At 55.0% G+C, this 20,666-nt stretch overlaps 3 protein-coding genes across 3 annotated transcripts; all 3 read left to right on the top strand.

Moving 5' to 3' along the window:
* Positions 1 to 213: 213 nt before the first annotated feature.
* BESB_066940 (uncharacterized protein) lies at positions 214 to 936 on the top strand (the record flags this gene model as incomplete). The annotated part of the gene is made up of 1 exon (XM_029365087.1): positions 214 to 936. One exon carries the CDS (start codon positions 214 to 216, stop codon positions 934 to 936), a length of 723 nt encoding a protein of 240 aa, XP_029218670.1.
* Positions 937 to 2,337: 1,401 nt separating this feature from the next.
* BESB_066930 (uncharacterized protein) lies at positions 2,338 to 8,892 on the top strand (the record flags this gene model as incomplete). The annotated part of the gene is made up of 10 exons (XM_029365086.1): positions 2,338 to 3,462; positions 4,055 to 4,402; positions 4,873 to 4,938; positions 5,360 to 5,508; positions 6,004 to 6,073; positions 6,278 to 6,355; positions 6,900 to 6,981; positions 7,324 to 7,738; positions 8,162 to 8,517; positions 8,831 to 8,892. The coding sequence occupies 10 exons, from the start codon at positions 2,338 to 2,340 to the stop codon at positions 8,890 to 8,892; spliced, it is 2,751 nt and encodes a 916-aa protein (XP_029218669.1).
* A 1,943-nt stretch (positions 8,893 to 10,835) lies between these two features.
* Positions 10,836 to 20,488, top strand: BESB_066920 (putative Superkiller viralicidic activity 2 family 2; the record flags this gene model as incomplete). Its single annotated transcript, XM_029365085.1, has 14 exons — positions 10,836 to 11,657; positions 12,276 to 12,794; positions 13,392 to 13,658; positions 14,101 to 14,196; positions 14,609 to 14,789; positions 15,336 to 15,511; positions 15,712 to 15,846; positions 16,459 to 16,629; positions 17,153 to 17,365; positions 17,947 to 18,084; positions 18,343 to 18,408; positions 18,793 to 18,963; positions 19,374 to 19,620; positions 20,097 to 20,488. The coding sequence occupies 14 exons, from the start codon at positions 10,836 to 10,838 to the stop codon at positions 20,486 to 20,488; spliced, it is 3,594 nt and encodes a 1,197-aa protein (XP_029218668.1).
* Positions 20,489 to 20,666: the final 178 nt, after the last annotated feature.

The following is a 20,666-nucleotide window of genomic DNA, read 5'->3' as shown; positions in this document are numbered from 1 at the left end:
CTATCTTCGAGTATCCGTGTTTGAGGTTTTAGCTTCCTACACTTTTGGCGACTGCCGCGGGAGCAGAACCCCTTGATGCCGGAAGCGGATATTGTCAGAATAGAAGCTGCGCTTCGATCGCTGGCAGAGGCTCATGTGACGTGTTATGCTTATCTCGTTTTGTTCCATTCGTTTCCCGTTGCCTTTCTGTCTCTTCGTTGGTAGATCACCAGCATGGGGCCTCGAGGTGCTCGTCGCTACTCTTTCCTCCTTCCGTGTGTTCTGGCGATTGCTGATTTTCACAGTCTATCGTTGAACGCTCAGAAAGATGCAGCGCAGGCTTCATTCTCTCCCTTTTTCAAAGAAGGCTCCGTACATCGCGAACTTCTCCCGTCCAGCTTGGAGCTGCTCGAGTACGTCAAAAGCCGAATCCACGCGAGAAAGCAGCCAAGAGACTCCACGCCAAACCGTTTGTTTTCCGCTGAACCGCAAGTCACCCGGACAAGGCGGAGGACGCGTGACAGCTTAAAGGTGCGCGATCCAGCCAAAGCTTTTTCCCGAGCTTCCTATTCGTTGAGGGCGCCGACGGGCGTCTCGACACGCGACGCGCGCCTCTCTGCGCGCAAGGAAATTCAACAAGAAAGGCATCTCCTCGATCAAGAGGACAGAAGCAGGCTCAATGCTGTTACCACAGAGGGCTCGGATGGTATTTTCGGCGAGGAACTTCAACATCTCCACGCGCCTGGACGCCTCGGTGCTGAGGTGGCGTACGGAGAGAAAGCGGTTGAAGGCGTTCACGTGTGCACCGAGGCAGAGACGTGCGTCACTTCGGTGGACGCTCAGAAGGGCGGCATTTTGAGCCTTCTCCTCGACGGAACTCTGGCGCGTTTCACGCAAGCGGAAAGAGACAAACTGCGGTTCGACGTGACGCTCATCACAAACGGCCCTTTCGTGTAGGCCGGCAGGGGCAGATTCGCCATGCCCGTGTCTCCGTGTTTTGTGTGTCTATGCAGTGATGTGCGTGAAACACTCTGTACTCTGAAACCCTACCCCGTGAAAAATGTTCTACACGAAAACGCGATCCCCCTTGGGGACGAGGCAGACAGTGAGAGAGCCCGCAAAGCACGCTTCTTTAGTTTCTGCCAGTGCTGTGCTAAAGAGTGGAAGGAGCAGACGAGCGAGGTCACTTTTTGATTCGCTCTCTCGCTGTCGTGGCGTTGTAGCTGCTGCGTAGTCTTCACTCGTGCGCGCGTTAAATTTGCACGCGGCTGAAATAGACCGGAAGTCACTGAGAACTGCACAGATAAACCGCAGTGTCAGCAATTGCTCATTGGGACCGTTCGGAGCGTACCCCTCTTCGGTTTGAAGAAAGGCACTTTTTCTCAGATTAATCGCGACTCGGTTGCGCGCCGTCCGCTGAGCGTTGTACGTTCAAGACACAGCAAATCGCGCGAGGCGCGTCTAGGGGACAGTTCAACAGAACTTTGTGACAAAAGGAAGTCGCCGCTCAATGGCGACATTCAAGGTGTGGTAAAGAGCGTTTTGTTCGATCCGAGTAGGAGAAAAGGACAGGGCCTGCAGACGAGGCGGGCACGCAGGAGACAGAGGAGACACGTCGCGTCGCGGTCGGAAAGACAGGCCGTCTACGGAGAGCGTGCGGCTTTCTGGAATCCACGCCAACTTTCGTCCGATCTCAGAGGTCAGCACGACTATTCGCGAACTACATCACCATCAGACGAAGTCTCGCTTCGCTAAATTCAGGGCTGACAAGATGCGGCTGCAGCAGCTGCAAAGACACGGTGTCTCCGAGCAAGCTGTCTCCTTTTCTCACTTTTTGACAGCTCTTTCACCTTCCTCCACTCCCGTCTCCTCTCATATATATTCGCCTCTGTGGATGGATATCTCTTTTTCTCCTCACTTGCTAGTGCCCTCTTTTTTTTCGTTTTTCCGCTGCGGCCTCCAATAGCCGCGCCGCTAGCTTTCACTGCAGCTGCGTCTCTCTCTTCGCGACCGCGTGAGTGTGTCGTCTCCGCGGGTCGTAACCTTCCTCTGCCCTTGAAGCTCGACAGGCGAGGCGACTTCTGATCGGTCGTTGCGTCTGATTCTTGTTTTGAATGCCTTGCGCCTTGCCTTTCGCTGAGTGGGTGCGTTCCTTCTCTCTCGTCGCCTCTTCGTCAACCGCCTCTGCTGCGTCGTCTACGCAGACTGGAGGGCCTCCTCTCAGGTAGCACGCTGGAGGTCTCTCGGAGTCGCTACGATTTCGAGTTGTGCGTCTCGCCTTGTCGATGCGTTGCTGAAAAAAGCGGGCAAGGCGCCTCGGTGCTACGCAAGCCAAGTCTTCACGATGAAGTCGATGCGATGGCGACCCGCGCTGAGATCTCGCCAGGATCTCGATGTCCTCTGCCTGCTACCGGGAAAAATGATGCATGGCACACGCGTCTCGCGTCCTTCTTCCAAAAGTGCACCACAGCACACGCCTCACGTTTGCGCTTCCGTCCGACAACTGCCTTCTTTTCTGCGGCGCTCCTCGGCGGGGGGGCCTTTTCTCTCGCTTCTTCGCTTTCGGCTCCTGAGGCCTCTCTGTCTCTTTCTCCACTGTTTTATCCGCAGATTTACCCGCCGCGCACCGCGGTCGCTACGCCGCTGGCGGTTGGGGTCTCGAGCTGCCGCGAGGCTTCAACTTCCGCCCGCAAAGTCTCTGCGCCTCACTCTCCTTCTCGTGCTCCTGCATCCTCGTCCGATGAGCCTTCCGTCTCACCCGCATCCCCCGAATTGTCTTCTCCTCTCTTGATCCGACCCGCTTCGTCCCCACACTCTGATGCCACCGGTTGGCTTCCTTACAGGGGCGTCGCGTCGCCCGCAGAGCTTCCGCGCATCGCTCGTTTGCCGCCTTCTCTCCTCTTCCCGCGAGAGACGGCAAGCAAGCGCGGGCCTGCAGCTCGCCCGTATTCTCCCTCTTCGTCGTCGACCCCGCTGCCGTCGCCCTCGCTGCCTAGCGTGCCGCCTGGTGGCGCTTCTTTGAATTTGTCCGTGGGCTGTTTGACGCCGCCTCCAACTTCGCAATCCTGTCCAGCGCGGCCGTCGCCGTACTGCCTCCCTTCCGCGGCCGTCGCTTCTACGCCGCTTGCCTCAGATTCCTGCGAAGCTCCGTGCGAGCCTATTCATCTGCAACGTCTTCCGACATCCTCTGGATCTCCTTCGGCCTCGCTCTCTGCGTTTGTCTCGCTTCCCGCCTCGGTTGCTGTTTCGTCCTCGGCGGCTTTGTCTCTCTGCGCCACTTGCGCCTCTTCTGTGGAGCCGGTCGGCGGTGCCGCCGCTTCAGAGACCTCCGAAGGACAGGCCGGCGGCGAGGCCAGGGAAGCAGAGAGACACACGAGACGCATGGGACATCAACGGCGCGCCTCGCTCCTTGTTGACTCCTTTGGCAGAATACACACCTACTTGCGAATTTCTCTAACCGAAACCTGCAACATGAAGTGCTCGGTGAGGCGAATCAAGTGCGAAGGAGCCATCTCGTCTCGGGTGTGCTGCGCGTCGCGCTCTCTTTCTCGCATTGTCTTTGTGTTTTTCGTGTCTCTCCTGATGGCCGCCTCAGCGCAACCTGCCATAGATATCTATATCTTGGATGCGTGTAAACTGGCGACTACGTGCCAATCAAACGACCACCGTGATAAGTGCATTAGCAGAGCACCGCTAGGATAAAATGGACGCCGAAGGGGCTGAGGTGAGAGGCTCACGTGGCGGCCCGCGAGACGGTGCAGCGCATTCAGGTTTCCAGCGTCGAGACGCGGCACTCCGCTGCGCGCGGGTGATATCGCGGAGACGATCCATGTTTCCGTCGCATATGCAGTCGGCGAGGCATCCCATTCCTTCCAAGTCTCCTCCTCGTCTCATTCACTCTTTCGCAAACCATACGGGTTACGAAATTACGGTCGTGGGCTCGTAAGTGTCTCGCAATAGGCAGCTGAGTGCGTGGACGATTACTGCATCATTTCAGTAACGAGAACGGCGCTCATGCATTCTAAGTTAGCTGGACATGCTGCGCAAGTTCTTTCCTCTCTGGTGCACCTCGCAGTACTGCTCGCCGCCGGGTGGAGCCTCTTCGAGCTGCGGGTCCCTTCCCCAAGTTGAAACCAGCGCGCCGTCTCGCCATCGGAGAAGTGCTGCAGCGGCGGTTTCTTCCCAACCGTGTCTCCCGCCCGCGCCTATGCCTCCCTCTTCGTGTTCCGGGGTTTCTAAACCCTGCAGCTATCCTTCGTCTTCCCTGTCGAGGGCCTCGGCCCCCGCGACCGTCGCGGCGTCCGCCCGAGCTCCTTTCGCCTCTGGGGCCTGCCCTGCGCATCTCGGGGCGTCTCCTTCGGCTCGTTCAGCGCCTGCCTCGAAGCGACTTGAAGAGAGAAATCGGTTTCTCTCAGCCGACGAGGTGGGCGGCGGGACGGCGGTCAGGAGGAATCCATTGAGAGGGACGCGAGGCTATTTCTCTCGGCCGAGTTTCCGCTGTGTTTTGGCGTCGCCGAGGCATGCTGCGAAGGGCGTTGTTGACTGCCTGTGCTTCCGTAGATCTACATATTCACACATTTACACACATTTTTGAATATGGCAGGATGAGTGCAAGGGACGTCCCCACCCCTGCGTGCATGCTGTTTGAAGGCCGGATGGCAACCATGTTACTAGTTTACCGACGAGAAAGAGTTGACGCGCGTGCTCGCAGACAGGCCTGAGGCAGGTGTAGAGGCAGACGCCTAAGTCGACATCAAATTACCCGTTCAGGAGTGGGCGTCTTTTTGCTGGCTTGCTCACACGGCACCAGATCCGTGTATATTCGCACAAATAGGTACATTTGTAACCATGAGCCAATAGGTCGGTTGGTTCGGCCTTCGTATGGGTTTTCAGATCGTCCGCGTTGCTTCTTTTTTTTTGGAGAACGGAGGCATGAAAATCCGCCTGACAGGAGGGGAGGTGAGTTCCCATTTCTACTTCTCCTGTGCTTTCAAGGCCCTCGCGTTTTTCAGCCACGCTCTCCTCTCCCGCGGTTTCGCTTGCGCCCACAGTCCGCGATTCCTCGCGTGTCCGGATACACGCGCGCACAGATTGAGGCATAGTGTCGTCATTCGCATTCATGTGTGCACGCAGATCGATGATATATGCATTTGCATCGCTGAGTCCAACCAGGTAGTCTTGCCTACTCACCAGCGCAAGAATCCAAGCTCAGGGCTTTTCTAGTGCCTGAAAGGAGCATCGGTCCCCCCGCTTGCGGCGCTGGCGCAGATTTTATTTCTTATTGCAGAAATCGACCCGCGGACAAGGAATCACGTATGCATGCCTAGTTGCGCTCGGGGGTCCTCTGCGTCCTGTTTTGCCTTGATGGCTTTGCGTGCAGCCGACTGTGCGGCGGGACTTTGCTTCAATTCTTCACCGCTTGGCGGGGTTGCCTGGCTTGGAGACTCTCGCATTGACGACGAACGGCCTGCGCCTCCTCAGAGTTCTTCCGCAGCTCAAAGGGGCCCGCGTGAATGCTGTTAACGTGAGGTGAGGAGGCAACCCGTTCATTGTAAAACCGAGCTTCCTGCCTACATATCACTGTCTAGCCCACTACCATCTCGCACTATCTCTTCGCGCGGTCCTAGCGATAATTTTTGGCTACGGCGGAAACGAAATCGAGGGATCTGCATGCGCACACAGACCTAGGAAGGTGCCTCTTACTAGAGGAGCATTAGCGGCACAAATCGGCACTCTACTGCACGTGGATGTCTCTGTTCGGAACTGAGTCTGGAGGCAGCGTAGCAGGAGACCTCAAATGTGAGGATCTACAATTCCGCGTGCGCCAGGGACTTGGGGTGGCAGGCACGGCTACTTCCGTCGATGCGCCGCTATCAGCCCTTGTTTTCTGACATAAGTGTAGACGTGAATTGTTTGTGAGCTGGTGACACGCTGTCTCCATCGAATGCTGTCGACTCGACGAACTAGCGATCTGTGTTCAACTGAAGGCCGTTTTTCCTGCTCGGGTTCTTGCGCGTTTCGCAGCCTCGATAGCTTAAACGCGGAGCGCTACTCTCGAATCACTGGAATTAACGCGTTCAACCGCGTTTGGCAGGTGCGTGGGATTTTTGTACGCTTACGTTCTGCATGGAGACGTGCGCGGCACTGTCTGTCTTTCGCTCAACTTCTCCACGGCACTAAGTGCGCCGAGCTTATGTCTGCGGCGATTCAAAGAATATGCATCATGCAGCTTAGCTGAAATTCCAAATAGATGCAGAATGCTTGCATCGATTCTTTGCTGCGGAGGCGCTGACTTCAGGGAATCATGCAACTTCTGGCTGAGGACTTCTGCGTGGTGAAGCTGAACGTCGTCTTACTCCGCGGCGTGAACGACGATGTAATGAGGCACGCCCAATATGCTTTCACGCCAGAAAAACGAGGCGGCGGCGCTCTGCCAAGAGACAGAAAACCCACACCATCCTCAGGGGTGCCGCGGCGAAGGGCGCAGACAGGCGGAAGCGCGAAAAAATAGCACGCGGGAAATGGGAAACAAGAGATCTGTGGGGGCGCCGTACGGACACAGACATGATGCAGAGTCACCACACTAGAACATCTGGCGTATGATAGACTGAGGGAAAGGCAGAAAAGAACCCAAGAGAAACACAGCACACCATGGGAACTCAGAGACAGCGCGAACCATAGTTGAACACCAGATGCGCCACGCACAACACGGACGGAATGTAGGCATCGTGGAATATGCTTTTCGTTGTCAACCAGAGCGGAAACAGTTCCCTTGGACACTGTGAAGCCTTCCGCGGGACGATAAGAAACACGCGTTATCAACAACTACGCGACGCCAACGCATCTGGAAGCACCCGCCGCGGCGTGAGACAATAACGAGGCCGCCTACTAACTCGTTTCTGTTTTCCACTTTTCTTCAGGAAATCGAGGCATTTGCAGCGCTTACGAAAGACCTCGCGATTCACGTCCGCTTTATCGAGTTCATGCCTTTCCAAGGCAACGGTAAACCGAAGCAACGGAACCAAGGCTACAAACCATTGAGAGGCTCCAGCCGCGCATGCAACCAGTCTATTCTGGAGCTTAGGACATCGAGAAGTATTCAACCGTATCTTGCTTGCTTTCGGCGTAGAATCCTGGGAGCTCTCTGTTTACACTTCGCGAGTGTGAGGCCTGTCGTTCGCGTCTTAGCAGCGCACCGAAAGCGAAGTTTGCACACGCCGCGCAATGCGCTTCACGGAGCTCGGTTGATAGACTGAAACTGAGAGGAGCATGCACGGTGATCGACGCATACGGAAGTTGAGTTTTCTGAAGCTTTGCATGGCTTCGACGTCTCCGTTGTTTCAGGGTGGGACGCTGACGCAGTTGTCACGAAGGATGAGATTCTCGCGCGACTCCGGCAGGCGTTCCCCTCGCTGCAGCCAGTGCCAAAGAAAACGAACTTCGCGAGTGGCGGCGACCGTGACCGAGAACAAGTGGAAGGAGTTGAAGGAGGTCAGTGCGATGCAGGCAGAGCGCAGCCGCGCGGAGCGAGCCCAAAGGAGGGACGATCAAGTTGCATAAAGACACGAGCTGGAGAGAGTTTTGAGGAAAATCATGGAAACGGAAGCGCACACGCAGAGCAAGGATGCAGAGAAGAAACGCGGAGGTGCGAGAAACGAGGAGAAAGCGCGTCACTCTTCTACATTCCTGGACACGCAGGCTGCATCGGAATCATCTCCTCCATGAGCGATGCGTTCTGCTCAACGTGCACGCGACTGAGGTATGATTCCAAGCAACACGAATGCCATCTGAGATGTGGTGTGCTTAGATATGGAAGTGGGTATACTTAGGTGGCTGGTGCTCATGCAGATCCTCTCGGTCAATAGGTTTAGTCTGATCTACGCGGACGGCGCCTGCATGTCATGACATGTTTGGAGAGCGAGAGCGATCTGGGCAAACCTAAGAATCCATCCGACAGCGCTGCTGATAAACTGCTTGTACGTCAGCGTAGAGCGTGTCTGCATGCCCGACTTATCAAAAGCGCATATGCAAATTCATAGATCCGTAGCCGGGGGTAAGTTACGGTGCCTGTGGTATGGAAATCAAGACTGTGCATATGCCTTCGACAGTTTACATGGAGGGAGTGTGACTGTGTGCAGAAACTCATGAATATCCGTGTCTGTTTTGCTTTTCTCATTTGCAGATTGACTGCGGACGGCCACCTGAAGAACTGCCTATTCTCGTCCGCCGAATTTCCCCTTTTGCCTGCTCTACGTTCCGCTTCTCATTCGGCTTCATCCGCCGCTGAGGACGCACGAGCCCCTTCCTTTCTTCCCTCGGGAACGTCTTTTCTGTCGTCGTCGTCCATCTTCTCTCCCGCCTCATCTTCTCCCCTGACCGGTTCGTCGCTTCCTTGCCCATCCACTTCTTCTGTTTCTTCTTTTCCACTGGCCTCTCGTTCTTCTGATGCCTCGGCTGATTGGGGAGCAGCGAGTGACAACGAGCAGCTGAGGCGAATTTTCGCGCAGGCGCTCAAGGAGAAGAAAGCCTCGCACGGCGGTAAGAGTTCCGGCGACACGTGTCCGTCATCATGCGTCGCATGTGCGACGTTGGTATGCGCAAATCCATCTGCAGGTACTGAGTTACAGTTTGTCGGGCGGTGGGGGTGAGCGGCGAATCCGTCACAGGGTCTTGGATCAGCACGTCTGAAGCTGGGCGGAGTTTTTGTGGGCCTTGCGAGGTGTGAATACGATGTAAAAGTGCACGCGAACGTGGCGCTTCGGGTCGCCTTCGAGCACACATCGCGGTTTTCCTTACTAGCTTTCTCCGCTTCTCAAAGGCATGGCTGATTATGTCGCTGTGCTTCACTCAGGCATGCTGAACGTGGCCGCACACGCCAACTCGAGGAGGGCGATGCTTCGGATCGGGGGGTAGACAACCCGCGAGAACAAGCTTAAGGAGCATTTGCGTGTGCATCTGAGTGTATCCATCACCACCATGTCAGTCCTGACATTCGGTCCTTGTGCTGCTCAACAGTGAATACGATATGCCTAGCGTGGATTCGTGTACGCATACATTTGTGCAAACGCTGCTTTGCCCTCTCTTTGGCTGACGCGTCGCAGCCGCCGTCGAAAGTGGTCATCACCTTCGGAACAGGAGCAAATGCACAGTGACAGAGTGGGATTCCATCCGATTCAGTTCCTGATACAGTAGTCAGTGGCTGGGTCATTCTCTGGGTGACTGTCAAGCTGCTTCGATAAATACAGAGTCGACGTAGAGCCAATACGAATGCCACGCTACAACCTCGACTACGCGGCGCTGCGAGAAGTGCGGGAGCATGAACTCCTGCTGCTTCTACGAGCGATAGAAACGGGCGTGAGCGACAGCCGCACAAAGCCTCGCTTGGTGCCGACCGGTAAAGATAAGCAGCGCACCCCATGCACGCGGGCACTGCGTGCGGAGAATCGCGACGCGCGACCTGAAACGCCAAGCAAGCGTGGCTGGAAAGGAAAGTGACGGAAGCGCTCTCGACAGGGGATGAATGCGTGTAACTGCCGATGCGCATGGAAAGTAAAACCCACACTCGCCGGAGTTCTGCGGTGTTCAAGCTGAAGCTCACGAGGGGGGCGAGGGGGGGGGGGGGGGGCGTAGGTCCTCGTGGTTCACGCAGCACCAGAGAGTCTGCCGTCTTATTCCAGCGAAACATCGACATCCACATTCATAATTACAGGCGTGTCTCAAGGCCTCGTTCGCGAGCACACATGCGTTCATAGTAGAGCGGACATACCAGTATTCATCGCGATACGCGCGCGGTTGCGAGGCCCGTAGTTCGCATATATGCATACAGCCACAGGCTTGACGGTGGAAAAAGTACCAAACATCCAGTGCTCTTCTGGCGGCATATATATATATATATATATATATATTTACGCTTAACCAAACATCATCTGTGAGTCTCTGCGGTCAATCTTGTTACCGCCCAGCGAGAGACGCCAGGCTGTGCGGATTTCGTCGGGTCTCTACAACTTCGCGACCCTCGAGAGAAAAGCGAAAGAGGCAGCCTGCTGTCAAGCGCTCACGCAGAAGGTGCTCAACGGTTGCATCCGTGAGAGAATTCGGAGGAGAATTCCCGTGCTGTAACTGGTCTCGGCTGCGAGTCTTGGAGACTCAAATCATCGCATGGCCAACGCTTGTCTCGCCCCGCTCGGTTGATGTGAGACTGAATATCGAACGCGCGAGAGACAGTGAATTTTTCTTTGTTGTAGATGGAAAAGCCTCCCCTCGTCGAGGAGGTTGCCAAAACGATTCATTCCAAAGAGTTGCTTGCACGGCCGAGATCCACGCGGGCGCATGCACCGCGGCAGAAAGCGAACGCTGACGCCGACAGCGTGACGCTCGTCTCCCTTCCTTGCGTTTCTCTTTTCTCCTTCTCTCTTTCCTGCTTCAGGAGCCATTCTTCTTTGCTTTCCTTCTCGCATCCGTGTCCTTCTGTCAAGTTGGTTCTGGCCGCCCTTTCTCTCTTCTGTCGCTTTTTTTTCTCCCTTTGTGGGATCCGCGCCGTCTCCTGCCCGCGAAAAGCAGCCGGCAGGTCTCTTGGACCGCTCTTCGAAACACACACACTTACCTCTCCCCTCTCGTCTCACAGCCTGCAGCTTTTTTCTCTCTGCAAAGGCTGATCGCGACTGTTGCGTTGTGCGACTCCTTGGCGCCGTTTCCTTCAGCAGAACATCCAGTTTCTGTGAGCAGGCGTGCGCTCGCTTCGCCTGTAGGGCCCTTTCATGGCATCATCGCGGATTTAATTCGCGCAGGCTGTGTCGCCTGGAATCCCTGTTTTTCGTTTTTTCGTTCCAAAGAGCTCTCGCGCCCGGTCTGTCTTCATGGCTGACGCCGTAGACGATCTCTTCGCCGTCTTCGGCGAGGAAGAGGCGGCGCCGGTCAAAGCCGCACCCGTCTCGCGGAAGAAAAACGCGGTGCCGCCCCCCCGCGCAGAGGACACGAACGTCTCTGTGGCTCCTGAGGCAGCTCTAGAGCAGGTTGGACAGACGCACGACGCCGCGAGCCAGTCCGACGCCGCTGAGAGGAAACGGCTGCGCCCGAAGGCTTCTGCGGGCGCGTCGCAGGCGGCCGCGGCGCCACAGCCGCCGGAGAAGCGCCTCCGCCGCGCCGCGGCGGAGGCTAGGGAGCAGCAGAGGGAAGCGAGCAAGACGAAGCAGCCGAGCGAGGAGGGCGAGGAGAAGAAGCCCAACTTGGTGACGCGGCTGCTGGCGGCAGACAAAAACTGCCTACACGAGGTGGTGCGCCCTGCCGACCGCGAGACAGCCTTTCACTACTTCCGGTTCGAAACCACGCTGCCGGAGTACCTGCCCAAGAAGACTGAAATCGACGCAAAGGACGAGAAGAACGAGAAGCAGGGCGAAAACGGGGCGAACATCCAAGCGCCTGGCGCCGCAGATTCCGCCCCCGAGGCCGGTCCTGAAGAGGAAGCGGAGGACAGACCTCCTGTTGAAAAGAAGACGCCTGCGCGTCAGTACAAATTCCGCCTCGATGCTTTTCAACAGAGAAGTGTGCTGTGCCTGGAGGCCGGCGAGAGCGTCCTCGTCGCCGCGCACACATCTGCCGGCAAAACTGTTGTCGCGGAGTACGCAATTGCAATGAGCATTCGCGACAAACAACGAGTCGTCTACACGAGTCCAATCAAAGTAAGAATATCGATGCATGCGCTGGACGAGCTGCAAGCGTCCTGAGCCACGAAAATGGCCTACTTCTCACGTGGAAGTCCATTCAGATATATATATATATTCTTATTAAGTAGATATATACGTATTCTCCCCATTTATATATATTTTTGCTCATATATATATATATATTCTCATATATCTGTCTATCTATCTATGATTAAAGTTGTGGTCGTATGCGTGCGAAAACAGGGACCGATCGCACTCGCCTTGCAAGTGCCTAAGGTGCAGACGGCGACATATGCGCAAGCACGCAAGCAACTACATACTCACGTGAATTTACTGATATATTTGTTCACCAATGAGTGATGGAATGCGTCCAGCGTATCATTACTATCCCCCAACTCTCTCTTCATGCCTCGTTTGAAGTCTATCTCTCTGTCTGCATACGTATGTATAATACATATGCTTATATATATATATATATATATATATATATATATATATATATAGGCATGCGTCTATTCGTGTATGCGTCTATATGCGCGTGCATTAGTATTGTCTGCATATCTAGGTGTGCCGGTGTGTCGCATCTAGGGCTGCAGAGCGGCGAGTTGTGGGCGTGTGTGGGGTTTTTTTAAGGCGCTTTCGAACCAGAAGTACCGCGATTTATCGGAGAGTTTCGGCGCAGAGAACGTCGGTTTGATGACGGGAGACGTGACGCTGCATCCGAACGCGTCCATCATGGTGATGACGACGGAGATTTTGCGATCGATGCTTTACCGCGGTTCGCACCTGATCAATGAGTTGAAGTGGCTGATTTTTGATGAAATTCACTACATGCGCGACCGGGAGCGCGGGGTGGTGTGGGAAGAGAGCATCGTGTTGGTGCCCAACTCGATGCGCTTTGTCTTCCTCTCTGCGACGATTCCCAACGCCCGCGAATTCGCGGAATGGGTCGCCTACATCAAGCACCAACCTTGCCACGTCTTGTACACGGACTATCGACCCACTCCGCTTCAGCACTACATGTTCCCCGCCGGCGGCGACGGCGTGTATCTCGTCATGGACGAGAAAAAAGTCTTCCGCGAAGAAAACTTCCACAAGGCCGTCGCTACCCTGCACAAAACCGTGGAAGAACAAGCCATGCAAACAAAACAAGTCAGACACACTCACGCGCGCGCATAGATGCATGCATAGATATTTTCAGGCGTGCACATCCGGTTCGCATGCGCCGGCAGACTGCGTGAGGCATGTGTTTCGCGTGTATTCAATTGCATACTTATTGCCTGTCTATTTTGCTGTTTAGCTATCTGCGTTCCTGTCTATTTACGTTTCTACCTCTTTACTTTTCTATCTATATGTGTGTATATCTATTTATCTATATCAATCTATATCTGTAATTATATATCTACCAGTATCTGTCTACATCTGCGTATATCTTCTATGTTTCTTTCTACCTAGCGTAGAGCTTAAAAATGCTATTCTTCGCTTGCTTGCTGTCGCACCTGAATTCGTGCTCATATTTAGGCATGCATATGCATATGTGCGGCCTCTATTCCACGTTCACGTGCCGTGGCTTCTCCGTCTCGCGAACTTTGTCCCGTGGTGCTGCGCTGCGTCTGTTCTTTCCTCCTGCGTCCCTTCTAGACGCTCAAAACCTTACTGCGAAGCCCTATCCTGTGGCACGTCGCTGCGGTTGTGCTGAATTCCGCCGGTTTATCTCGCCTTTTACCTTTTTCTCTTTTTTCGGTTCAGATGCAGCGTCGCGGGCGGTCGCGGGACCGAAGCAGCATCGAGAAGATTCTGCTCATGTGTCACGCGCGGAACTACACGCCAGTGATCATTTTCTGTTTCTCGAAGCGCGAGTGCGAAGCGAACGCGACGGCACTCATGGGCGGCAGCAGGGGAGGGCGCGACGGCGGCAACGTCGACCTCACCACGGACGACGAGAAGGCCCTCATTGAAGAAATCTTTAAAAACGCACTCGAAACACTAGAGGAAGAAGACAGAGACCTCCCCCAGGTGCGCGACACGCCCGTCACACTGCGATACCACGTAGCGATCGATGCCTCTAAAGTTACTCCATATGTGAATACATATATATATATATATATATATATATATATATGTATCTATGTACGTATCTCTGCATCTTTATATGCATGTGTCTAAGTACCACAAGTTCAATATATACAGATGTATGTATGTATCTCTGCAGGTATCGGTATATGTGTCTACGTATGTCGTGTTACGTGTATGTATATGAATATGTATTTGTGCATCCATCTGTAAGTGTGTGTATGTATCTATCTACGCATAATACAATGCAGTATACTATTAAACGAGATACACCCTGTCTTTTGGGGGGCAGCACTTGTTCTGTTTCGCGTGCTAGGAGAAACTGCTTGCGGTTTGCGCTTCCATGGGCTTTTATTTGGGGTCGATGCGCATGCATGCGGCGCAGGTCAAGTCGATTTTGCCGCTTCTGAAGCGCGGCATCGGCATCCACCACGGCGGTCTGTTGCCCTTCGTCAAGGAGATGATTGAAATCCTTTTTCAGGCAAGAAATACTTTTGTTTCACCGTCCGCGCTAGTCTGCGGGGTTCGCTTTGTGCGCCTTGCTTGGAGAGACACACGGCGTTCAAACTCGCCGTCTTCTGCTGCTGGAGCCGCGGAGGCACTCCCGGCACGCCCTCGTCTCAGGTCGCGACTGCCAGGCGGCTAAGGCAGCTTCCTCTGTCGGGCGTCGCCTGTATTTTCCCGTATATCTGCGTCTAGATGCCTTGTGCGCGCCAGAAACAGGTGGCTGACTCCGCTGTGTCTCAGTCGAGTTGCACTCCGCTCCTCTCTGTTTCCGCGCAGACGAGCTCCGTGCATACGCCGGCGGGTGCGAGGGGGGAGGGGGGGGGAGCTGTGGGAAGACGAGACGCGGCGTTCAATGCGATGCATCTGCGTGCGAGTTTTTTTTTCAGGAGTCGCTTCTCCGCGTCCTCTTCAGCACAGAGACTTTCAGCATGGGCGTCAACATGCCTGCGAAAACCGTCGTCTTCACAGCGATTCGCAAATTCGACGGCCAGGAGTATCGCATCGTGAACTCCGCGGAATACATCCAGATGGCTGGACGCGCCGGCCGCCGCGGCCTCGACGACAGAGGTAAACAACTTGCGCGGCGAACACCTAGACTTGGACGCTTTTCCAGTTCCTTCCTTTCACTTTCGTGATCACTTCTCCGGTCGCTGGCGTGTCAGGATGCCTTCAGCGCTCGATTAAACAACGACGCTGCGTGTTTAAGGGAGACTGGATTCCTCTCTGCGAGAGCGCGAACATACTGTGAACTCATATATATATCTATGTATTTCTACGCGCTTATATATATATATATATATATGCTTGATCTTATTTGCGTCCATTGATGGCGTCTCCTGCTGGATAAGAGGTGGAGCATGTGTTGATGCGATTTGTCCCTTTCTATTCTCTCCTGCGCTCCCTCGTTCCCTGTGAACTGAGAGTGTGTGCTTTTCTCCAGAATGGTGCTTCCTTGAACTGTACTGCTTCACGGTTCACCGCCGGCGCGACGCGGAGGCCTGCTAGTCTCCCGGGCTGTGTTTTCCTCCTTCTGCGTCGGGTTTTTTCATTTCTTGGGTCTTTTTCTGCGTTCATATCTGTAGATCTGCGCGTATTGCGTTTGTTGTTTCGCAGGCATTGTGATTATCATGTTTGACGAGCAAGTCGATCCGGAGGAGGCGAAGCAGATTTTCATGGGTCAGGCGTCGCCGCTCATTTCGACGTTTCACCTGGGCTTCAACATGCTGCTGAACTTGTTTCGGATTGAGGACGCAAACCCGCTCTTTATGATCACGCGATCCTTTGCTCACGTGAGAAAAACGACTGACCCAATGCAGAGAAAAATGCTCGCGAGGCCTTTTTCGAGACACCCATGGGGGACCGGGAGGGGGGCGGAGAGAAACCCAGACAGCAGAGCACGGTCAGCCTGCAAGGCTGGGAAAGGCGTGAAAGAAAAAACTGGCATGCATCATTTTCGCGTGTTCTTCATGTTCTTCACGGGTCGCTGCAGTTTCAGAGGAACCGCAAGGCGCTGCATTTGGAGCGTGAGAAGGAGGAACTCAAAGACCAAGTGAAAAATGCCGAAGACATCCACGCGCTAGCCGCCGTCGAGGAGACGGACAGGCCGACCTTCGACGTGGAAAAGGCAAGGCTGCAACTTTTCAATCTACTTTGTTCCATTTCGGATACACTCCTTCCATCGTGACTGTAGTGCTCGAAGTCAGGGGTCGTGTGGAAGTCCAAATGATCACAATTTATTCACCAGCGAGAAGAGGGAGAGTGGAGATCAACATTAGGGCGGCGCACAGGGCATGCGCACTGAAGAAGAAAAGTTCTCCGCCGTATTCCCCCCCCCCCGTCCCCCGCCTCTGTTGAGATGCAAGCGCGCAGACAGATCGACACGCCTCTGTCTGCGAAAGTCTTTGCGAGCCGCTTCTCTCCATAAATCAAACTTTTTTGACTCTATCAGGCGACCAGCTAAAGCCGAAGTCATAGGCCACTCTCTAAATATATGTATATATGATCTAGAGAAGTATATTTGTTTGTCGGGTGTAGGGTTCACGCATGTGTTTCGTCTCGCCCAGCGTGTGCGCATCATTATCGCCTACTAAAAGCAGAGCTTAATTTGAATGCAGTTAGGTCACAATCAGATGAAGAGCGTTTCGTTCTCACGCCGCGAGGCCCGCGAGGCGCGGCGCGCGCTCTGTCCCCCTGACTCTCTCCATCGCTGCGGGTGCGCGTCGGCGTGGATCTGCAGGCTGTGCGCGAGTACTACGAGCTGAAACATGACCTGGAGTCTCTCGGCAAAGAGCTGCGCGCGCTAGCCATGCAAGAGCGATATATCGTGCGCTACCTGCAGGCGGGACGCATCGTCCGGCTCGTTGACGACTCCGACACTGACTGGGGCTGGGCGACGTGTCTCAGCAAGGTAAGTCAACTACCTCCGAGTGTCTCCTCACAAACGTGACTCGTCTACTACTGCGTTCGAGGCATGGAGTGCTGTCACATCACCTCCGCGCGTTCAAAGCTCGATTCAAATCAGAGAGACAGGTTCACGAGAGAGGACATGCCGGCAAGCCCAGGGGCAGCGGGATTGCGCGACTGCGCGCGGTGACAGATGCAAGCGCTTTGAAAAACATCTCGACGCAACACGCGCGCACGACGCGCGCGCGGCCTCGCGTGGCGGGCGCCGTTCTCGAGCGCTGCATCTCTTGACGCTTTTGCGTTCGCCTCTCTGCGTTGCCAAGTCGCGCGCGCGAGACGACTCGCAGTTCCAGTTTTTCTTTCTAAAGGCTCGAGGCGGGGCGAGGGGGGAGTGAGCGGCCGTTGGGCTCACGTCTGTGCCTGCAGATCTACAGAAGTATGCGCGTGCGCCGCTGCGCTCTCGGCGATTCCGGGTTTGGCGGCGGACTTTCACTGCTGTGGAGCCCGTATGTGGCGTCTGTCCTCAGATTTCGAAGCGCTGCGTGCCGTCTACGAACGCGGTGATGGAAGGACCTGTTGAGCAGCTCGTCGTGGACTGCCTCGTCGCGTGCGCGCCGGAGAGCGTGAAGTACGCGGAGCAAGGGAAGGGAGCGACCGGCGCCCTCTCGCTCTCTGAGAAGCCGCGACCCGCGAAAAACACGCAAAATGGAGTCGTCGAAAAGACCAACTACGTCTTGGTTGTAGGAGCAAACACGCGACACACGTGCATGCGTGGCTTCCCAGGTTTCGGCAGTTTGACTGTGGCGGTGGTCTGTCTCGTGGAGAATAATGTTGGCGGGTTCACGGGGTTGGAGAAGCAAACAGGCCCCTTATTCCAATGTAAATAACACAGTAAAATCAATGCAAATGGGGGATACGGAGGCCGCTTGCCGCCTTTGCAGTCCAAATGTGAACGGCCTGCACTCGCATTTATGTCTCTCCTTGCGAAGAAAAATCAACAAGCGCGTCCTCAATGGCTGACACTCGGCGGTGTAGGGCTAGGCGGCGCAGAAAGGCGAGAGGATGTGCCTGCGATGTTGGAGAATCGAGTCGAGTGGAGCGCGGCGCTTGACCTCCACGCAGGAGATTCGTGCAGGGTGCTGCTGCGCCGCGTCGAGGCTGTCTCTCTCTGCGGGCACTTCGCGAGCAGTTTGGTTGCGAAATCTTTCGCTTTCGTCAGCCGTTTTGGTAGGATATTCCAGTGATGGTACTAGGGCCTCTATTGTGTGGTGGTATGCCTAATGTTCCATGTGACTTGATCGGTTTTCTGTATTCTTTGCAGGTCGTTCCTTTCCCGATCTCTGCGATCCGAAGCATCAGCAAGTGCCGCATGACGCTGCCGGTCGGCGTCGACGTTCGCTCAGAGGACGCGCGCCGCTCCCTCCACTTTCAGCTGAAGAAAGTCGAGAAGAAGTTCGAGGTACGGTATGCTTCACTCGCGCGTCGTCGTAGGTGCTGCTTCTGCAGCGCCTTGCCATTTTCGGAGTTTCAAAATTACCTCGTGGATGACACACGGCGTGCGGAAAACAGTCACAAGAAAGACGAATCACACCCGCCTGGACTGGCTTTTGGAGCCCTCATAAGCACTCGTGGACGGTAGCGACATGCGGGGATTTGCTGCGTCTAAACGGCGCCGCCACTAAACCGTAAACCCTCGTTTTTCCACTTTGTGTCGCAGCCGGAGGGCGGCATTCCGCTGTTAGATCCGATTCAAGACATGAAAATCCCCGAACCTCGTATCCCGGTACGTCTTCGCTTCTACACGGCCACCACCAGCTTCGAAAGCAGTCTATATACATATAAACATTTATATATATTCGCGTGCATGCATATTTATATGTTTGAATTCATGCAGGCATGTGTGTTTGTGTGCGAGTACGCATATCCACGTTTGTCGGTGTCTGCCTGCATCTCGGTGCGCCTCTATATGCTGCTGATTCCGACCTTTTCTTGCGAAAAAGAGGCGCTCTAGACTGATTCATGGGCGTATGTATTCGTTGCGCATGCATATTCATGCGTGGACGCCTATGTTTTTCAATCGAGAGATGGTGGATGCTTTGCGTCAAGGTTTGTACCTTCTGCGCGCGCAAGGGCGTGTTTCGTCGCGTGTGTGTTTGACCGCTTCCAGGAGCTCGTTTCTGCCATTGCAGAGAATGAGAAGCGCTTGACTGCGAATCCTCTCTGCGGTCACCCGCTATGCGGCGTTTACTACGAAGCGCATCACCAGCGCGTTCAGCTGCAGACGAAGCTGCGAAAGACGCGCGAAACGCTCGACAGTCAGCGTCAGCTGGTCATGAAGGTGCGCTGCGAGGGAGTATTCTCACTCGTCTGTTGCCCTGTGCTCAGCACGGTCGTCGTGAGGTCCGTAGTGTTTCCCGTCTCGATAGGTTTGGGGTCTGCTTCTCATTGTTTTCGAGAAAATGCCGTCGTATCACGAGTCGGGTGCTCAAAGCTCGAACTCCTGATCAGAGAGCTAGGATGCAGGGGTGCATGCCTCTACCCTGTGTTCAGCTCGATATTAATATGACCTCTGCGCTTTCTTTACTCTCCCGTGTTTGTACTTTTTTCTCGGTTTTTGTCTTCGGTGTTGGGGCTCGCTCTGCGGCAGTTCACGCGCGACTGCCGCTTCCTTCCGGCGACGCTGTGTCCGTTTTTTGTTTTTTAGCGTTTACTGCCTTTCCTCTCGGTTTTTTCGCTGTGGGCTTGCAGGACACACTCCGCGCGATGCGGCGCGTGCTGCGGCAGCTCGACTTCCTCGACGCGAACGACGTGGTGACTGTGAAGGGGCGGGTCGCCTGCGAAATTACTACGGCGGACGAGCTCGTCGCTGCGGAATTGCTTTTTCAAAACGTTTTCGAGACGATGGAAGTCGAGGCCGTCTGCGCGATGCTCAGCTGCCTCGTCTTCCAAGAGAAACACGACGAACCGGAGCCGAAGGAGGAAGTTCTGCTGACCTGTAAGCGCGGAAGAAGCTCCGCGCCGCTGATTGCTGTGCTTTCCAGAGACGTGCAGGCGCAAGCCTCTGTGTAGGATCCAGTACGTGCAGAGAAAGTTGCTTTTTCACTCAGACTGCGAAAGACCAGAGACAACACCCGTGAACGGGCGTTCCACGGCCGGCCTGCATGCAGAGCACCAGGTGGACAGGAGGGCACGTCGTGGAGACGAAGCCAGTCGCAGCTGTGTTCAAAGTTTACTCGTCCATGAACTCCAAGGGCTGTAGAGGGTTCCACCGAGAGCGTCCAGGCGACGTTAAAAGGGGAGGCCTTTGTCGCGCAGTTCGTTTCTCTGCGCGGCTCTCGGTTTATCTCCGTGTAGGCAAACGCCGTAATGTGACACGCACACATATTCATGCATGCGTACTTCATCGTCGTGTTCATTTTGCTGCAGTCGTAGTAGTGGTTGCTCAATGGACCTTGCATGCGTTCTGCGCAGGTCTCGAGAAGGTGAAGGAGGTGGCGAAGCACATCGCATCGGTGTGCGTGGAGAGTCGCTACATCGACCCATCGGGCTCGTCCAAGTCTCCTGACCTGGCGACCTCTTCACCGGGAGTGCAGACTGTGGATGACTACGTGAACAAGTTTCAGCACGCGATTATGTCGCTCACGTATCGCTGGGCGAAGGGCGAGAAGTTCGCAGACGTGCTCAACGGTACCTCAATCTATGAAGGCACGGTGATTCGCTGCATGCGTCGCCTGGAGGAGCTCATGCGCCAGATGGCGTGCGCATCCAAGACGATCGGCAACCCCGATCTCGAGCGAAAGTTCCTCGAGGGAATCAAAAAGATTCGACGTGGAATCGTCTTCTCGTCGTCGCTCTACTTGTAGAAGAAAAGCGGAAGCGACGCGCAAAAGCCCGGCGTTTCGCGACGGCAGATATTGCCCCCGACGCGGGCTGTGCGCGTGGGCATGCCCCCCTCCATGTGTCCAGCTTTCCGCCGGGGGTCCAAACGTGTGTCTTGGCAGCGCTCTCTGCATGAAAAAACCCGACGCTACGCCCTTTGTG

The sequence above is a fragment of the Besnoitia besnoiti genome, chromosome VI (assembly GCF_002563875.1).
Source record: "Besnoitia besnoiti strain Bb-Ger1 chromosome VI, whole genome shotgun sequence".
Taxonomy (NCBI): domain Eukaryota; phylum Apicomplexa; class Conoidasida; order Eucoccidiorida; family Sarcocystidae; genus Besnoitia; species Besnoitia besnoiti.
The sequence above is the reverse complement of the archived record's forward strand: the minus strand, read 5'-3'. Positions and strand labels throughout refer to the sequence as shown.